Source organism: Spodoptera frugiperda, chromosome 16 (assembly GCF_023101765.2).
Source record: "Spodoptera frugiperda isolate SF20-4 chromosome 16, AGI-APGP_CSIRO_Sfru_2.0, whole genome shotgun sequence".
NCBI classification, from domain to species: Eukaryota; Metazoa; Arthropoda; class Insecta; order Lepidoptera; family Noctuidae; genus Spodoptera; species Spodoptera frugiperda.
The window spans coordinates 3,017,585-3,035,764 of NC_064227.1; the positions used below are offsets into that span (position 1 = coordinate 3,017,585).

An 18,180-nucleotide genomic window follows, 5' to 3' on the forward strand; every position below is an offset into this window, starting at 1 on the left:
ATTAGAGACCGGATAGTATGCATTTGCATATTTGCATATGCATTTGCATATTTAAGCCATTTACAAGGCTAATAGCGTATTTTTACTAATGATGCATATTATTGCTATAATTTACAGTAGGTATTAATGGACCGACGGAAGTTTTGCCAGAAAATATAAGCGCTAACATAGCACCCAAGTTCAAATTCTGCCCAGTTACCTCAGTAGATGTGGAGCGATCATTTTCGACCTATAAAAATATTTTGAATGATCGAAGACATAATCTTGATTGTTAATGTTTACAAAAATATTAAATAATGTTACATGTTACTGTATCGATTAACATCTATTAATGGATAGTTTTCTATAAATGTATGCTGATTTTTTTATAAAAAATATAAAACTAAATTAAAAAGATACATACATAATAAAGTAAAACATAAGACAAGTATTTACTAACAAAATACTTAAATCTAAAGGAATAATATTTACAAAACAAAAAAAAACTCATTTAATGTTGCATATTCTGTCAGTTTTCGTGCATATTTTAGGCATTTTTCATGCATATTTGCATGCATATTTCAAGCTTTTTATGTTGCATATTATCCGGTCTCTACTTATAATCCTATGCTTTGTTATGTAACAAATTAATTCCAATGTAGGTAAACAATTAAGATAAACCTACTCAAAGGCAACATTACTTCTAACCACAACACAATTTAAGAACTCAAACCTTTTTCCCCCAAAATCCCTTTCTACCTCAAACCCTCTCTACCTAAAAATTTTCGCTTTATACTTTTGACCTCCAGGCTCGGATCGATCCAAAACTTAAGCCGACGCGTTCAGACATTTCAGACGAGGGTAACAGGCGGTCTGACCTTAGTCGTACTTTATCACTGCAGTTAAAATATACACGATCTTTATTAGAGTTAGTATGCCAAATCTAGATTTTAGGGTAGTAGGCTACATAATACTGCGGCTTTAAATGTCTGAAGGGCTGTGCTGTAGTGTAAATTCATTATATTATTCAATATTTTACCAATAATGTTACAGATGACTGACGCCCGAATATGATATTATGCTACTCAATTTTAAGTTGTACTTAAATATCGTGCTATCTCTGTCATTTACAAAGGATTTGTAGGGACATAACTATTCTTGAGCGCGTCTTAAAATTGAGTGACGTTTGAGTATTTGACCATGAGTGAGTTTTGGTGTGTGAGAGCCATGCCAGGGCACGAATGGGTCGGTTGGACCGGAGTGATACCACGGTCTCACAGAAAACTGTCGTGAAACAATACTCGCGTTGTGTTTCGTCGTGTGATTGAGGTTCAATCTTCCCAATTTCTGATTTCCCAACAACCCTTAAATTCCTAACTCCCAAAAGGTCGGTCACGCACGTGTAACCGCTCTGGTGTTTCGAGTGTCCATGGGCGGTGGCGATTGCTTACCATCAGGTTAATGTATAAACAAACTTGCACAAGGCGCCCGTTCCCATCACCGTTTCGAAGTTTCTTTAGGCACTAAACAAACGTCGACTTTATATCTCACTAATAATAATAATGTCGAAATTTCTTTGAAACTGATACCTTCTGTTCTTCAATACTATGATTTAAAATTATCCTCACAATCAATACTCGTGTCTCGTCTTAACAACTCAAAGAGGATTTATATTGTGAACAAAAATAAAATCTCTGAAAACGTTAAGAGGATTACGTTTATTTATTGTGTAGCTTTTCGCTGAAAAATATTTAATATCTCGAATTCTTCTTATTTCATTTTACGCAATAAACATAATAACATAATATCTTATTTTTATTCTCTGAAGATTTAAAGACTGTTTTGGAGATGTCTGGCAGTATTTTTTTTATGAGGGAAAATCATCCAATGACTTCTTACGCCTTGGATGAGGTGGGAGGGAGTGACAGACTCTTACTGACTAAAAAAACAGGAGTAAGAATGGGGTGGCCCATTCTTACTCCTGCTTAGTGTTTGCGAGGATGATGTAGATCGAGTATGCGATGTATCGATAGTATCTCTACTATCGATTGAGCCATCCATACCACACATCCATAGCGTATATTTTTACATAAAAAGCCTAGCCTAGCTGAGTCCGTTTCCACCAGTGCTAAGCTATAAGTCCCGATGAATATGGTGGAAGCCAAACGCATCCACTGCAACGTAGCATAGCACATCTCTGGTAGAAAAGCACAACTTAGATTTTTTCTGGAAACAAATGAATTATGTATTTTATTTTAAGGGTCGGTTTTACAATGCCTAATGGATTAGCCACTATGCACTAAATAAATAAGAACGTAATTTGCATGAACTATTATCTGTTATATAAGCTGTTTATCAGGTATTTACCTACCTATATGAAGGTGGTAAAACAGGCGCTTTTTCTAAATCAGCTACAGAAATATATCTCTGCGGACAATGCGGACTTTTTAGGCTTCAGAAGATTTTCTAGGCTTCATAAGTAGGTCTTACACAATCGTCTTTTGTTTAGGTCCCAAAAGACAGTTCTTAATGCCAGTCTAGATATTTCAGAAAGGATTTGGACCTTGAAAAATAAAGGGGTTTAGGTAGAAAAGTTATTTATTTTGTTTATGAAGGTTATTTGTTTTACTTATGGACTTTTATTTTTCTTTGGGAGGGAGATCTTTTGCAGGATAAGTAAGTGAAAATATTTCGTATGAACTTAACTTACATTAAATGATAAATACCAAATTTGTATGAAGCCTTATAGAAAGGTAAAGATGGAATAGAAAAGTAAAGGGTTTTTTTTAATCAGGAGAAGGTCAAAGATTATTATATGGTTTCACCCGGCTTGGGCGAGGTGACTGGTACCGTGTCAGACTCTTACTGACTATAAACCACCCCGTTCCTACCGGTAACCCGCCAGACAGTCCGCAGCTCCAGTGTAGAAAAGTAGAGGATTACCGAAAAAAAGATGGATTACTAGAGTGAAGCATGATTGAAAGTGAAAAGAGCATGTGATAGGATGACATCCAATAGAGAAGAATGGAAATAGAAAACATACTATGCCGACCGATGAAGCTTAGTTTAAAATTTCAAAAAGGCACCACAACCATCTTAAACGAATAAATCAGCCAAAAAATAACTTCCTTCTAAACTATTTCTCACCTTTATTTATTGGCGTAGGTATTTCTTTTCAGTATTCAAAATCCTTAACCCAATCGATTCTATTTCTCATTTGCGAGAGAGGCATCGAAACAGTTGGGAAGGGACATAAATAAACCACTTCCCCGAGGGATGTGTTTTTTGTGTACCCAGCTGTGAAAAGCCAGTATAAACTGACCTTCGAATATGCGGATAGATGATATAAAGAGGAGACCATGGTAAACTGGTTTTGTGTAGTGTGATGTGGAACCTACATAAGCCTTCAAGGCTTTGACGTGAGGAAACGTGGGTAGCTTTATATATTCGGTTTAGTAAATTGAATCCGAAGGCTCGATTTCCGAAAGTCGATCTTTTAGCTGGTTTTTGTTTTGTCTAAAGTTGTGTTGAGTTTGTTTTTGTTGAGAAGATTGGTTTTTTGATCAAGTAGTTGATTAGTGTTCTGTGCTGTGGTTATACAGAATACTAATGGGGATATTTTTTTAAAAAATACTCAGTAGTATGGAGTTACAAACTGACAAGGGCAAAATTATTTATTTCAAGTAGAAGTATAAATATCCAACCGTGTGTTCAAAAGTGCCTTCATTTGTGTTCGGTAGGTATATGATAATATCCCCAATTACATCAGACTCATAAAGTACTCTGGTGAAAAATGGATGTTACAATGTACAATTTATGTAGCTTTACCTACCCTTCAGGGGATCAAAAGACGCGACTTTATTTATACATTTGTATGTAGATCTACTCGTACCTTCCTCAGAATAACAGTGTGATACAGCACAAATGTCAGACTTAACTCTCCGCAGACTATCTGTCACCGAAACATTACCACCAATTTCATCTTTCCCCATCTTTTCCCTCAACAACCAACAATAGATCTTATTTCCTGCTGCTCACAGTACATTTTTCCTCATCAACCGTTACACAGAAGCTGGATAATGCGATTTTCAACCTTTGTAGAATGCGTTTAACGTTGTAATTTGTTTGTTAACAGGCGGACGCGAGCACCGCGTTCCTGCGGGCTGCGCGCGCAGGCCAGATTGAGAAGATCATAAGCCTTTTGGAGCAGGGCGTTGACATCAACGTTAGCAATGCTGTAAGTTATATTGTGACGTCATTGTTTATTACAGGCTGAAAATTGTGTTGAATGTGAGGTAGATTCGTAAAAAAGACTTTATTGTAGAGCATTTAAAGTTACATTTAACACTTTAAGCTAGCAGTGGATTTGTGTGACCAACAGATTTTAGTTATCAGACAAAGTCTTAATAATATTACCGACATTTTTTATTTATCTTCATTTCATTCGTTCATTTTTGTTCACGAAAGTACGCAATAAATAGAATTATAGTATACAATCTGCGAAGTTTCGTCCGAAACTTAGTTTTTCGTTGAATTAGAGTAGGCCCCCAGATTCGTTATTAAAGTCTTTATTGTATAGCATTTAAAGTTACATTTAACACATTAAACACTATGGGGGCCAAATTGACCGGTGCTAGCGAAAGATTTGCCTGACCAACAGATTTTAGTTGGCAGACAAAGTCTTAATAATATTCCCGACATTTTCTTATGACCATTCCAAGCTGGTATTAGGCTATTTTATTTTCTTAAGTCAAAGATAATCGTGAGATAACTGATCGATATGCTTTCGGTTTCCTTTGTTTGAGAAAATGGCAAGGAAAGGAAAGGAACATTGGTAATACGAGTACAATGGACTTTCAATTTTAAGACTTAATTTTCGCAATTTAATTATTGTCATCGCAGAATAAAGCTTTTCATGTTATTAATTTTTACCAGAAAAGGTTACATTCTTATCATTTGAGTAATTTATAAATTAAAATAAACCATTCTAATCCCAAAAACGGAACATTAATAGGTATTAACAAAAAAACATAAAGACATGCGTTCTACGCTATCCTTTATGTAATAAACAGGCTGAACATCATCCTTATATACCAACACGTACATAGTCGTGACATCACGTCAACGACGTCATGTGACGTCATTTGACATGAGAGCCACTCGAGACGTAGCCGGCGTCATTAGATGCCTCGCTGTATTTATATTTAACCGACTACATAGGTGAGGTTCCGTGTTTGTATTTGTAATTTTTTTTGTTGAGCTACTCGGATACTTTCCATAAAACATTTATGGAAGGTAATCTTTATCGAAAACCATTTCTTTCGATTCAGTTGTAACCTAAAAAATTACTATTGCTATGAGATTTTTAATTGACTTACGTGATTAAATATACAGTCAGATGTATGATTCTGATAAAATATTGATGATTTCATCATCATCAACTTAACTCCCTGCAACATTACTCAGGTCGTAAGCTTTTTGAATTAACTATCGTGAGATAGTTTAGCTAATCCAATAGTAATTTCCCAATTTCAGTTTGAAAACTCCTAGAAACAATAAAAAACTATTCTTAATAAACACAAATTGTCTAAAACAAAGCTCTATAAAATAACTAAAACAATAGTCATTTTGTATGCGAATATACCACGTCAATCCTCCACTGTATTAATGGAAAAAGAATACTATTTACATACAAATAAGGTTACTTTTTGCGAATAGTGTTGCTTCCTTTTAATATATGGATACGTGGTTGGTTCATTTGAATTTCGCACGCGATTCCGTCACGAATATAGATATCATTCCCTTTGAACGAATGAACGAATGAAATTAACGTACTAGATTGTACGAAGAACGAAGAATTGTGTGAGGCTACATTTTGTTTTAGCAAAATTATTTGTACGTTAAAATCAAGGCTAATAGAATTCATTGGCAATGTAGAATATCAATAAATATAAGTTGGATTACTAACGTAGCTGACAACTATGTTAATCGACTAGTTTCGGGCTACATCAGGGTCCATATAAATGAGCATAAAATCTTTCCTTCTCTTCTCTCTTTTTCTCTTTTTAAAACGTTGCCTCACACTACGCCTTTCTTCTGTGTCGTGGATGCGTTTACAAACATACAAGTTGACATATGATACCCAGACCTGAAACAACAATTTGTGGATCACACAAAGGGTTGCTCCGTGCGAGAATCGAACCCACTACAAGTTTCACGGCAGCTGGTTGCCCAGCCAATGTCACCCACCGTGTAGTCAAAATGAATGTGACAAAAAATAAAACAGTGAGTGTCGCGCTGCCAACATCAAAATAAAAACACTGTTCTGGGGGAATGACTTTCCCGCCTAGGGCGAGGCGAGAGGGAGTGTCAGACTCTTACTGACTAAAATCCGCCCCGTTCCTACTCCTGCTTCTCAAGCCCCGGTAATCCCGCTAGGTAGTCCGCAGCTCCGGATTATTTGTCCATTTTAAATCAATCATCTCATAAACCAAACTGATCACATTATCAGTCACTGCGCCAAAACTCGTCTATAAAACAAAAGTTCGCATTCATTACTGACTATAAACGTTTGCGTGTTTACCATTAGCGTGCTAACGCGGACTTGGTTGCGTGACAATACACATGCGACGCAAGCGGACTGGATTTTTTTTTATTATACAGGTGTGATTAGGCAATGGTACTTAATTAAGTAGTCCATTACGTAGGCGCCAATTTTCGTATGGAATTTTTGTTTGTTAGTGAATTTATTTATGTTAATATTGGTTTTAATTTCAGTTATTTTTGGATCGAATGCCTCGTTATGGGGGTCGCACGTGCCAGTAGTTTCGTCTTGCCTACATCGGGATCCATCATTAATGAGCATAAATTCTTACACACTAATATATCTTAATTTACCTAAAACAGGAAGAGTCTGTTGACTCTTCATACTATTGCCTTATTTTTTCTGCCACTTTATGTAGTTGGTTGCTGTGGCGACACATTGACAAACATACAAATGCACATGACAGAAGTCGCACATAGACTACGACGAAATCAACGGATGACGTCACAAATATGTGGATCGCACATATGAGGGTTACATCGAATTAACACGGAATCGAAAATCCCACGAACAACAGTTGGGCAGAAAGCCCGGCAGGCCGATCACCTCAGCCAATGGTCACAAAATAGTGACTTTGCAATAGGGAACTTTAAAACAGTTCCCTGAGTGGTGACCCCCGACGTGATTGAAACCAACCTTCACGGAACATATAATGTCATCCTTATCGCCATCTCCCTCACCCATCACTTCTCCGCTGAGCGGTAATCAAGTCGCAGCCAACCAGCACCCTCGGCCTCATCAGGGACCACCAAACTGATACATCGAATTATGCAGCCTGGTACTTCCCTGGGCCAAATCAGCGTCTAGGCACAGCACTCTGCAACGGTTTGAGGACGTCTTCCTTACGCAGACGACCACTACGCACCTACCCTCGCGCATCTATTCCCCGACTCACCGTGGGACTGCGAGCTTCACTACTCCGACTCACTGGAGTATCGCCCTGCACCGCTCACCCGACTCACTGGGCATTCAGCGGCACAGTTCCGACTCACTGGAACTAAGGGACATTCTACACTGGCTCTGGCACCGCTCATCTCAAGCATCGACAGCCGTCTCAACAGGATCGACCTCCGGTCACACATTGACAAGTGACAAGTGACAGATGACAGAAGTCGCACATAGACTATCGACGAGCAAATCAACGGATGACGTCATAAATATCCTGCATCGCACATACAAAGTTTACATGCGAATTAACACGGATAGAAAATCCCAACGAACAACAGTTGGGCAGAAAGCCCGCCAGGCTGATCACCTCGCCTGGTCGGAGGATCCTCCTTTGTTTAGGGAACTTTACTCGCTGTTCCCTAAACTACCAACGACTAGTACCAATGTGACTTTTTTCCGAGTTATATGTACTTTCTAAGATTATTTACCTAGACAACACTGACAAAATGTGAAGGAAAAGGTTCGTTCATTCAAGCGTGATGATTAATGCTCAAACGTTCTCCGTATAAGAAGAGTTTGTTGATGTGCCATCTATTACTGGTTGCCTTTTGGACAGAAACGTTAACAAACCGCTTTCCATTATGAAATACATATATCTTAGTCTGTTATTTTATAAGGTGGTTAAAAATCTTTTATAACAAAAATCAAAGGACGATAATCTTCACCATGTTTTGTAAAGTCTTCTAAAGATGTACTTGAATACAATATTAATACCAAAACAATCAAACGTCACTCATCCTTAAGATGCCTGATCCTAAAGATTGAAATATTTCTGTCTCAACCATATCCCTTAAAAGAACAAAGACAGAATAAGGCAAAGAGGCGACTTCAAATTGAGGACTGTAAGTGTTCCTTGAATTCGATAAGAGGCAGATTTCATCCATAATATCCTTTTCAAGTGACGTCGAAGTCCTTTATTGGCAAATAGACTTTTCGTGAAAAAGGATCTTGGGATGTATTCCTTGGTTGGATCAAACATGGTACTTCATTTTTATCTCCTGTTTCGTGGGTTCGTTTACAAATATACAAGTTCATATACACATGACATGACACGAAACAACAATTTGTGGATCATACAAAGAGTTGCTCCGTGCGAAACCCTACACGTTACGCAGCAGCCAGTTTACCCAGCAAATTCTCCGTAATATCTCACAGAGGCAAAAATCACAACCGATGTAATGGTAAAGCTCTTAAAATTATATGTTACGTGTCTAAACTTATTGATTCCCGGGCAACCCTTTCTATATTATAGACCTCTATTTTTACTTTAGGGAAATAATCTCACATTTTCATCACAAACAGACCTCCACATGTCCTTCTAAAAGCCTGTACAGTTTATGACCCAATTTAATACGTCCTTGACCTCCTTCGCTATATAAAGCCTCCTGACCCATTTTCCTGTGTGTTTTACTAAGCCCCAAGGCTGTATAAAATAGGTTGATTGAATACAAACGTTTTGCTATTTATATTTGAGGAGTTATCGGATCACTTGTGGAGCTGAGGTTCGGGTATGCTTGTTGCGGTCGATATTTTGATGGAAGATTATTGTTTAAGTCTTGCTATGTGAAGTGTTACTTGTAATGTAATAGTAGATGTTTATAGATGTATCTAACTGACCTATCTGGAAGTCATTGGGGAGGTCTGAATGTTAAGACTGCCCTCGTTGATCAAGTGCTCGCAAGTGCGACTGCCGGACAAGAGGTTTGATTCCTGGGTCGGGCAAAGTATTAGCTGGAGCTTTTGCCATTAACAATTTTCTTTCGGTAGTTAATGATTTAAGTAGTTTTACGGAATTGATTGTATCCGTCGGTTAGAAAAAGTATTATAGTGTTTAGCATGTAATATGGATACCGTTATCTACTTCATTACCCATAAATGACCGCTATCTACTTGAATATGGTTTATTATACTTCCCAACTGTAGCAATAGCAGCTGTTTTCTTTATCAAAAACCCAGCGAACTGTTTCGCCACCAATGATTTCCCAGTTTCCTGCTTTTCTCTTAAATTTTTCCTGAATTTTTTTTTGCTATAAACCTCACGGAGCCCGAGAGCTTTCGACGAATGCAAAACCGTGGAAATCGGTTCGTGCGTTCTGGAGTTATAGCGTCAGGAAGGAAAACCCGACTTATTTTTATATAATAGATTAGCTGTTTCATTGCTAACCTTCCATTTAAGGTCAAACGGTTACAGGTTTATGCTCATGAAGGTCATAAAGATTAGAATCTTCCTGACCTTGTAGACATTTATCAGGCTTCAGGCTTGAATGCGTTTAGATTGAACCGGAAGGCAATGTAGTTAAAATTATGAAATAGTTATAAAACATTCAAGAATGTTTTTGATGAATAGGAAATTAAATATCTGTTCAGAACTTCTAATAAAGCAAGCAAAGAATAAGAAAGATAAATAAAAGTGTATTTGGAATTGTAAAATTATGTTTTTTGATATTATTATTTGTATTTGCAATAGCGACTGCCGGGCAAGGGGTTTCGGGTTCGATTCCCGTGTCGGGCAAAGTATTACTGGGTTAATTTCGATTATTCGAAAATTTCTCAGTAGTAGCACAGATTTTGGAAATCTGCCCGGTATATGGCAATAGGCTCACCCCCTATTACATGAGACTTATAACACAAATGATGTAAAGTGGATGTACATTGTACAATGGCATTACGTGCCGTAATGTGCACCTCTGCCTACCCCTTCGAGGATAAAAGGCGTTGCATTGCATCATTTGTATAATCGTTTCTTATCACTACTTGAAATATCAATACTTTTGTAACATTAGCTTCCGAAATTCCGTCAATCAAACTTACAATAATTCATAAGGCAATCACTTTGGATCGATTGGCATTTGTTAACCCAAATCGTCCAGTTAGCAACAGGCTGGTTTGAAGGGAAACACCCTGAATAAACATAAATGACGTCATACCTCCTCTTCTGACTACAAGCGCAAAAAATGCGTGTCCCAAATGTACTCTGCCCCATTTTTACTCAATCATTATTTGCATAATTTGATTAGGCTTTTTCGTGACGTGAATGAAAAACAAGTACATTTTATCTTGGTTGTGTATTTTATGAGATCCGGAGCTGCGGACTACCTAGCGGATTTACCGGGGCTCCGGCTTGAAAAGCAGGAGTAGGAATGGGGTGGTTTTTAGTCAGTAAGAGTCTGACACTCCCTCTCGCCTCGCTCAAAGCGGGAGAAGGGATTGGATGATTTTCCTCCCTTAACAAAAAATATATTTATTATGAAAGAGGTCGGGCCGATAAATATTTTGTTTTTTGTTTGTACTTTTATGGATGAGTATTATCTTGTCAGACCTAGATTTATGTTGATTTAGGTAAGGTATTGTGAATCTGACTTTATCTAATATTGTCTAGACTCTTTCAAATTACTCTGGTATTCCAATTTAAATAATGGAAGGGAATTTGTGTTTTGTATTTTTTGAGCCATCGCGTTTCTGTCGTGATCACTGTTTCAATGTAAGCGTTTCATATTCAAGGTATGGTAAAACCTATTAACCGCAACAATGTCACGCCTTTTATCCCCGAAGGGGTAGGCAGAGATACACATTACGGCAACGGCGACATAAAACCTATTAATTCCATCAATAATCACTTTTGTATAATATGAGAAGGCTATTTAACAAAGGCCTAAAACCTTACAAAAATAAAACCCTAAAAAAAGCGACTGCACGGTTAGTGCGTTGGCTGGGTAATTGGCTGCCGCGCTACGGGTAGCGGGTTCGATTCCCGCACGGAGCAACTCTTTGTGTAATCCACAAATTCTTGTTTCGGGTCTGGGTATGTGTATGTGAACTTATATGTTTGTAAACGCACCCACGACACAGGAGAAAATCCTAATGTGAGGCAAAGTTATTTTTAGAAAAAAAAGCAAACAAAGGCCTGAACACTATCAAAAAATAGCGATTCATTTCTTCACTTCTTCACATTCTAGTACCTACATTGAACATTTTTTCTTTGTCCCCAGAACGGTCTCAACGCCATCCATCTTGCTTCCAAAGATGGCCACGTGGAAGTTGTCAGGGAGCTGCTGGATCGAGGAGCTGCCATCGATGCAGCCACCAAGAAAGGCAACACTGCTCTGCACATCGCATCTCTTGCAGGGCAGGAGGCGGTTGTCAAACTGCTCGTGCAGAATTCTGCACAGGTAAGCACAAAAAAATATCCTCATGACTAGTCTTACTATTATAAGTGTATAGGTGTTATTTTTATTCTCTAATAATAACTTTTGATTTATTTCGTTACGAGATCCTTGACAACTATTCATGTCCCTAAGTCGCGCCGGACTTCAGTGTTCTGGTCTTTTCATGGTTGTATCGACTGTAGATTCTAGCTTACAGGAGTTGAAGCGGTTTTGAAAGGTTGTGTTACTGCGTGATGGTAGTTAATGACTTACTAGACTTCCTTAAGTAGTCCTTTTAACTTCCTCTCGCCTCACCTAAGGCAGAGAGAAGTCATTGGACGATTTTCTCTCTCAAAATACAACAAATTTTAATAACGTATCGTCCGAGAAAGGCTACTAAAGATAAATTTTGTTTGAAAGCTACCTCAAATTCCATCTCTACTAGCCATTCACCAATAGATAGGTTATTAAGACTGACCATTAATCTTCTTTCGGCTAAGTTAGGGTAGGCTCTGAATTTTAATGACATTTGGCAGAATGCCAGACCTTCAGACAGAAGTTTGCCCCTGATCGTCTTTTATGCCTGACATAATGGGCTTGAAGTGAACCTATTACATATTGGACTTTCGAAGACCTACCTAATTTCAAATATTTTTAGTCATGCTTCGCCACGAATGGGCCTGGTGACCGGAATGATTCAATGATACATGGAACAGGAATAGAAATCCGACGTGAAACAACGCTTGTGTTGGGTTTCCTTGAGTGGTTACCGATGGCCCAAAAACCCCCTTTCCAATCTTCCCAGTCCTCGGTTCTTCAACAACCCTTAAATTCCTAAACCTCAAAAGGCTTGCAACGCACTTGTAACGTATCTGGTGTTTCGGGTGTCCATGGGCGGCAGCGATTGCTTACCATCAAGTGATCTATCTGCTCAGTTGTATACAAACATTAAAAAAATACGATCATTTGTTTGTAAGAATGATACTTTAGCAGTGAAATAGTAAAAAACCAAAGATCAAGAGCAATTGAACAGCTCAATCTATGACTACTAACATATGACTATAAACTCAACAAACTACCCAATTTAACTTGTGACCAACCATTTCAAAATAACAAGTCCAAATGAAATATAAGCATAAATGGATTACATCAATCCCAGCTATAAATACGATAATAGTGCAGTTTCCATGGAAAAAGATGTATCATGGAAACCCAAAATTGAAACACATAACATTAAAATAACCGCATCGAACTGAAAGACAAATAACATTAACCAGTGCCAAAAGAAAGAAATAAGAAACTAAAGTTCAAGGGTAAGTGGAGGAACATACAAACATGACAATAAAGAAACTGGAAACGATTCAAACAAACATAAAAGGAAGGAAAATATCAAAGAAGGCAAAATAAACGATGAAAAGATTGCGAATACTGAACTAATGCCTTTGGATCTAAGGTCAAGACTTACACTATAAAATACGTTCAAAAGGAATTTACCTAAGATTACTAATACTAATGGCTATTATAAGTCAGTAAGACTTATAATGGCTATTGCTAATAGCTGACATGTAAGTGAATCTTTTCTCTTAGTTATAATAAGGCCAAATTTTCTTCAGAAGTAGACGTATTTAAGATTCCGGAGCTGCGGACTACCTAGCGGGTTAACCGGGGCTCCGGCTCGAAAAGCAGGAGTAGGAACGGTGTGGTTTTAGTCAGTAAGAGTCTGATACCCTCTCTCGCGTCGCCTAAGGCAGGGGAGTCATTGGATAAGTGTTTCCCCCTTAAAAGAGATAGACGTTTCATCATGATGATACAAAAGCATTATGTCATGATTTTAGTTTTTATCTCCGCTGATGTTTGGAATTTTGATTACAAATTCCCAATCTTAAGAAAAAGTGTTCCAGACTGCCCGGTTTGGTAAATGACTCGCTGCTAATACAACATTGGTGATCCCAATCACCCCAGTGTAGGACTTCCAAGAAAAACAATTACAAAACGATATAAAAAGAATATGAATTAGTAAACAAACAGTAACATCTGGTTGGGCTCGTGTATACGAACAAAGTTGGGAAAGGAATGATGAATCACATGAGTTATGCCAACTAATGACCTATCATGTTCGGGCTAATACATTGCTTTTGGAAATAAAGAAACGGAGAAGTTTTCCTGAACTTCTCATGATCGAGAATCAGGAATAGACTTTCGGGGGCTGACGAAGAATTAAAGGACTTTACGATTTTCTCCATTGAAATTGTATCTAGTGTATAGCAAATATGGACCCGATTATGTCCTAAAATTAGCCACCAAGAGACATCGTTTTTTCTATAAAGCAACTGTGATCCACATACCTTCTTATAAGGGTGGGGATTGCTGCGGTCTGCCTAGCTGGTTATCGGAGCTCCGGCTTGCAAAGCTGGAGTTAGAACGTGGTGGGTTTTAGTCAGAGTGTGACACTCTCTTGCCTCTCCTAAGACGGGAGAAGTCAAGGAATGATATTTCCCTTTCACAAAAGGGTGGGAATTATGACAAGCCTAAAGATGGCTGCTGGATGGATGCTATTGCTTATTGGTATATCATCATCAGGTGGTATACCACCTGCTTAGCATTCATACATGAGATTTTAAACACAACTGACAAACATAGATTTTAGATTAAACATATTAAAAATCGTTAAAGTAAAGAGAGTAGGGAGGCCTTTGCCTTGCAGCGGGACGACCATGCCTGAAAATAAGATAAGTAAATAAATAATAATAAGAATGATTAATAATAAGAAAAATTTTAGATATCTAAAATTTAAACTGTGGTAGATAGTGGTATATTAGAATTGGTTTTTAACCGTTGTGACTGTTAATACAAATAAAGAAATAAATGATGAATCATAAGATTTATGGAAATAGAAGCTAATAATATAATCAATCGTATAGCAACCAAATGAATTGCTTTTAGAAATAAAAGAAAAAGAAAAGTGTCTAATAAATTATTAGATGCGAGACTTGCTTATGAGATGACTCAACCTGTTTTGGTCGAAGTTTTCGTACTATTATATCGTTCTGACTCATCTCCCTTTTTGTAGATACTGTTACTTTTTATTAGGGCTATTTTTCCAGGATTTTCTTTGTGTGACATGACCCGTACACTTGTTTAACTAAATTGAATGAATTATTCCCATAAAATATGTTTTTATTCATCCATATTTTGCTGTGCCCGATAGTGTTCGTAATTGTGACTTAATATTGTATTTTCAACACCTTTGTACATTATGGATGCAATCAATACTTGAATACTTGAATATCTATCAGTATCTTAGTTTGCTGTAGATTGTGCTTACATTATTGAATTACCCCCTTCCCAATCCCCGATTCCCTAATAACTCTAAAACTCCTAAATCCCAAATGGTCGGCAACGCACTTGTTACGCTTTTGGTGTTTCAAGTGTACATGGGCTGCGGCGATTGCTTACCATTGGTGGTCCGTCGGCTCGTTTACCGGCTTATACCATAAAAAAAACCAAAAAATAATGAACATTTATTAGACAAGTACAGGTGGTTTTGTAAAACAATTAACATCAGCTATATCACCTTATTTACGAGTAACTTCTAACTTATTATTCATTGGATCTAACAGCGTTGAATCATTCTATACCCTTAGTATGACTTTGCGTTACGTTTAAAGTAATCGAAACGAGAGCGCGTTCGGTGCTCTGATAGATTGATTTATTCGAGTTGACCAATCAAAGAACCATACTAAGGGTTACGTTTAAGTCTATTTCCATTTATCTGATCAAGTTAACCTCTAGTGTTCCTTCATCTTCATCTAGTTTCCACCTCATTGCTTTCTCTAAACAATTTATTCCAAAGATTCTCACATGTTCATTCTACATGAATGGATATGTTATTGCCAATGATTTATCTACAGTTTGAGTCATTGGTAACTTTGTGTCAAAGCAAAGTGACGCTAAATGATAAGTCCTTTAGGTTACTATTTAGTTTACATATCTGTATTGTGATTGAGATGATTCAATTAATAGGTATCTATGGTAAATCCCTATTATTAATACTGTGATCCTGTGTCGAATAAACTAAAATAATTGATACTGTTGGAATCAGTCAAACATTTAAATAGTAAAAGAAAAGAAGAATAATCTCTTTAGTCAAACAAAAATCGTGCTATCATTAATTCGCTCCTTAGCTAAGCGAAAGAAAGACAAACATAACATAACAAAGGAAAGGAAAGTAACGAAGATTCGAATAACTGGCGAAAAGTATTATTTGATTGATTTACTCCAAGACTAAAGAAACATAATGTTGTTTACAAAAACCTTGTTCATAACATTGATTTTATTTAATAAATCACATTAAATAATCATTGTTCTCCAAAACTAATGATTTCTCTAGAATGTGTCTGTCTGTCTATCCATTTTCATGTATGAATGAAGTATTCTAGAAAATGACAGACATTTATAATAACAAATACTTGAGGAGCACTTTACTAATCATCGTTTTTGAAAATATTTTGACATTCAAACACATAAACATTGGAATAACGGTCGATATCTGAACATTGTTTATTGAATCGATTCATTGTTTTATTTTCAGAATTTTCGTATATATTGCCGTCAAACGTTTGGCACATAATTAATGGTTTTAAGCTTTCGATAATTTTTGTTTTAGAGAGTGGATTTTTTATGAATTATATTATGCTTTTGATGTTTTGCTAATGTTAACTAATACATCACGTTGTGTGGCGCTGATTACTTACGAGGCGATTCGTATGTTCCCTGTTTTTTTAAAAGGGGGCAACATTATACAATGACTTCTCCCACCTTGGCTGAGGCGAGATAGAGTGTCAGACTCTTAATGACTCAAAACCACCCTGATCTTAGGATCGGGCAACCAGGAATCGGAGAAAGCAGGAGTAGTTCTGCTTTGGGTTTGGGTCGGATTTGATAAATGCACATACTTGTAACTTACACGTATGTCCTTTGCTATGTTTTCTGAAAATGCCTTTTCTTTCCCAGGTCAACATCCAATCTCAGAATGGCTTCACGCCACTCTATATGGCGGCGCAGGAGAACCACGATGGTGTCGTGAAGTTCTTACTGGCTAATGGAGCCAACCAGAGCCTTGCCACTGAGGTAAGCAGGATATGGTACATTTACACCATAGGACTTAGATATGCAGATTAATATGAAGTTAATAATTTTTTCATTACTAAAAGACAGTATTTTACACTCTAGGACATAGTTTCACACATCTCCTTAAAATCCAGTATCAAATTTGTGGATGATACAATGGTTTACTGTGGGAGTAAAACACGTTGCTTTGCAGTCGATTATTCAGCCACGGCACTCGTGTCGTGCGTCGTTATTTAGATTAAGTTTTGACTTGTTTCTCTAAATCAAAACCACAATAGTGGAGCCAGCTTTAAAAATGATACAAGATGTAATGAAATAATAATCTTTTTGTATACAATCACACTGGATAATGTCGCAATCATTGAGCCTGATCTAATGAACACTAGTCTAGATCATTACTAAAAACCTTATTTCTTCCAGGATGGCTTCACTCCTCTGGCAGTGGCCATGCAGCAAGGTCATGAGAAGGTGGTAGCAGTTCTTCTAGAAGCTGACACTCGTGGACGAGTCCGTTTACCAGCGCTGCACATCGCAGCCAAGAAGGATGACGTCAAGGCTGCCAATTTATTGCTTGAGGTTTGTGGATATCCAACTCCTTGTATAAAGAGGTAAAAGGGGTAAAAGGGCTTCTCTAAAACCCTCTTCTCTTTGTTGTGGGTGACCCATATAATCCATGGGCGATTATCATTTACCATCAGTGATCTATATGCTTGTTTGCCCCTATTCACTTAAATCTGTTGTCTTTTGTTCTGACTGAAGCATTTAAGACATATATTTAAATTGAAGATATAAAGATATACGGTACTACAAATGATTACTATCCATCTTTGCCGATTTTCAAGCTGCTCCAAGTCTAACTGTCGCACTCAGAGACATTTAATGTTTACTTAAACTATTCCTTATTAACGATTTTGTTCCGAAAACAATTGCTAAGTATTGGTTTAACCTTTCGTTTGCGGGAATATGAGACAACAATAGAATACACATTGTGTCTCACACTGACCAGTGCTTCAGCATACGACGGGTTAAGCAACCATCAAATGACTCTGAGTACGGTGGTGAGTCACAAATTCCTACTCCCAAACAGAACGAACATAATCCTGACGTGACTTCAAAGTCTGGCTTCACCCCGCTCCACATCGCGGCTCACTATGGCAACGAGGCTGTTGCCAGACTGCTCCTGGCCAAGGGAGCTGATGTCAACTGTGCTGCCAAGCACAACATCTGTCCTCTACATGTTGCTGCTAAATGGGGTAAGTAAAACTTAATATTGGATCATCATCATCATTATATCAGCCACAAAACGTCCACTGCTGTACATATGCCTAATACTTAACCTTGCCCAATTACTTAAACTTAATATTTGCTGTGTTG

At 37.4% G+C, this 18,180-nt stretch overlaps 1 protein-coding gene across 10 annotated transcripts in view; it reads left to right on the forward strand.

The window, feature by feature from the left end:
* The window catches only part of LOC118280779 (ankyrin-2), an 83,457-nt gene that overhangs the window by 20,311 nt on the left and 44,966 nt on the right, over nt 1-18,180 (forward strand). For all 10 annotated transcript variants that reach the window (XM_050699501.1, XM_035601154.2, XM_050699497.1 and 7 more), the window contains exons 2-6: nt 4,115-4,216; nt 11,521-11,700; nt 16,690-16,806; nt 17,227-17,382; nt 17,894-18,059. In XM_050699501.1, the coding sequence (XP_050555458.1) occupies nt 4,115-4,216; nt 11,521-11,700; nt 16,690-16,806; nt 17,227-17,382; nt 17,894-18,059 (721 nt within the window). The remainder of the gene's footprint in view (nt 1-4,114; nt 4,217-11,520; nt 11,701-16,689; nt 16,807-17,226; nt 17,383-17,893; nt 18,060-18,180) is intronic.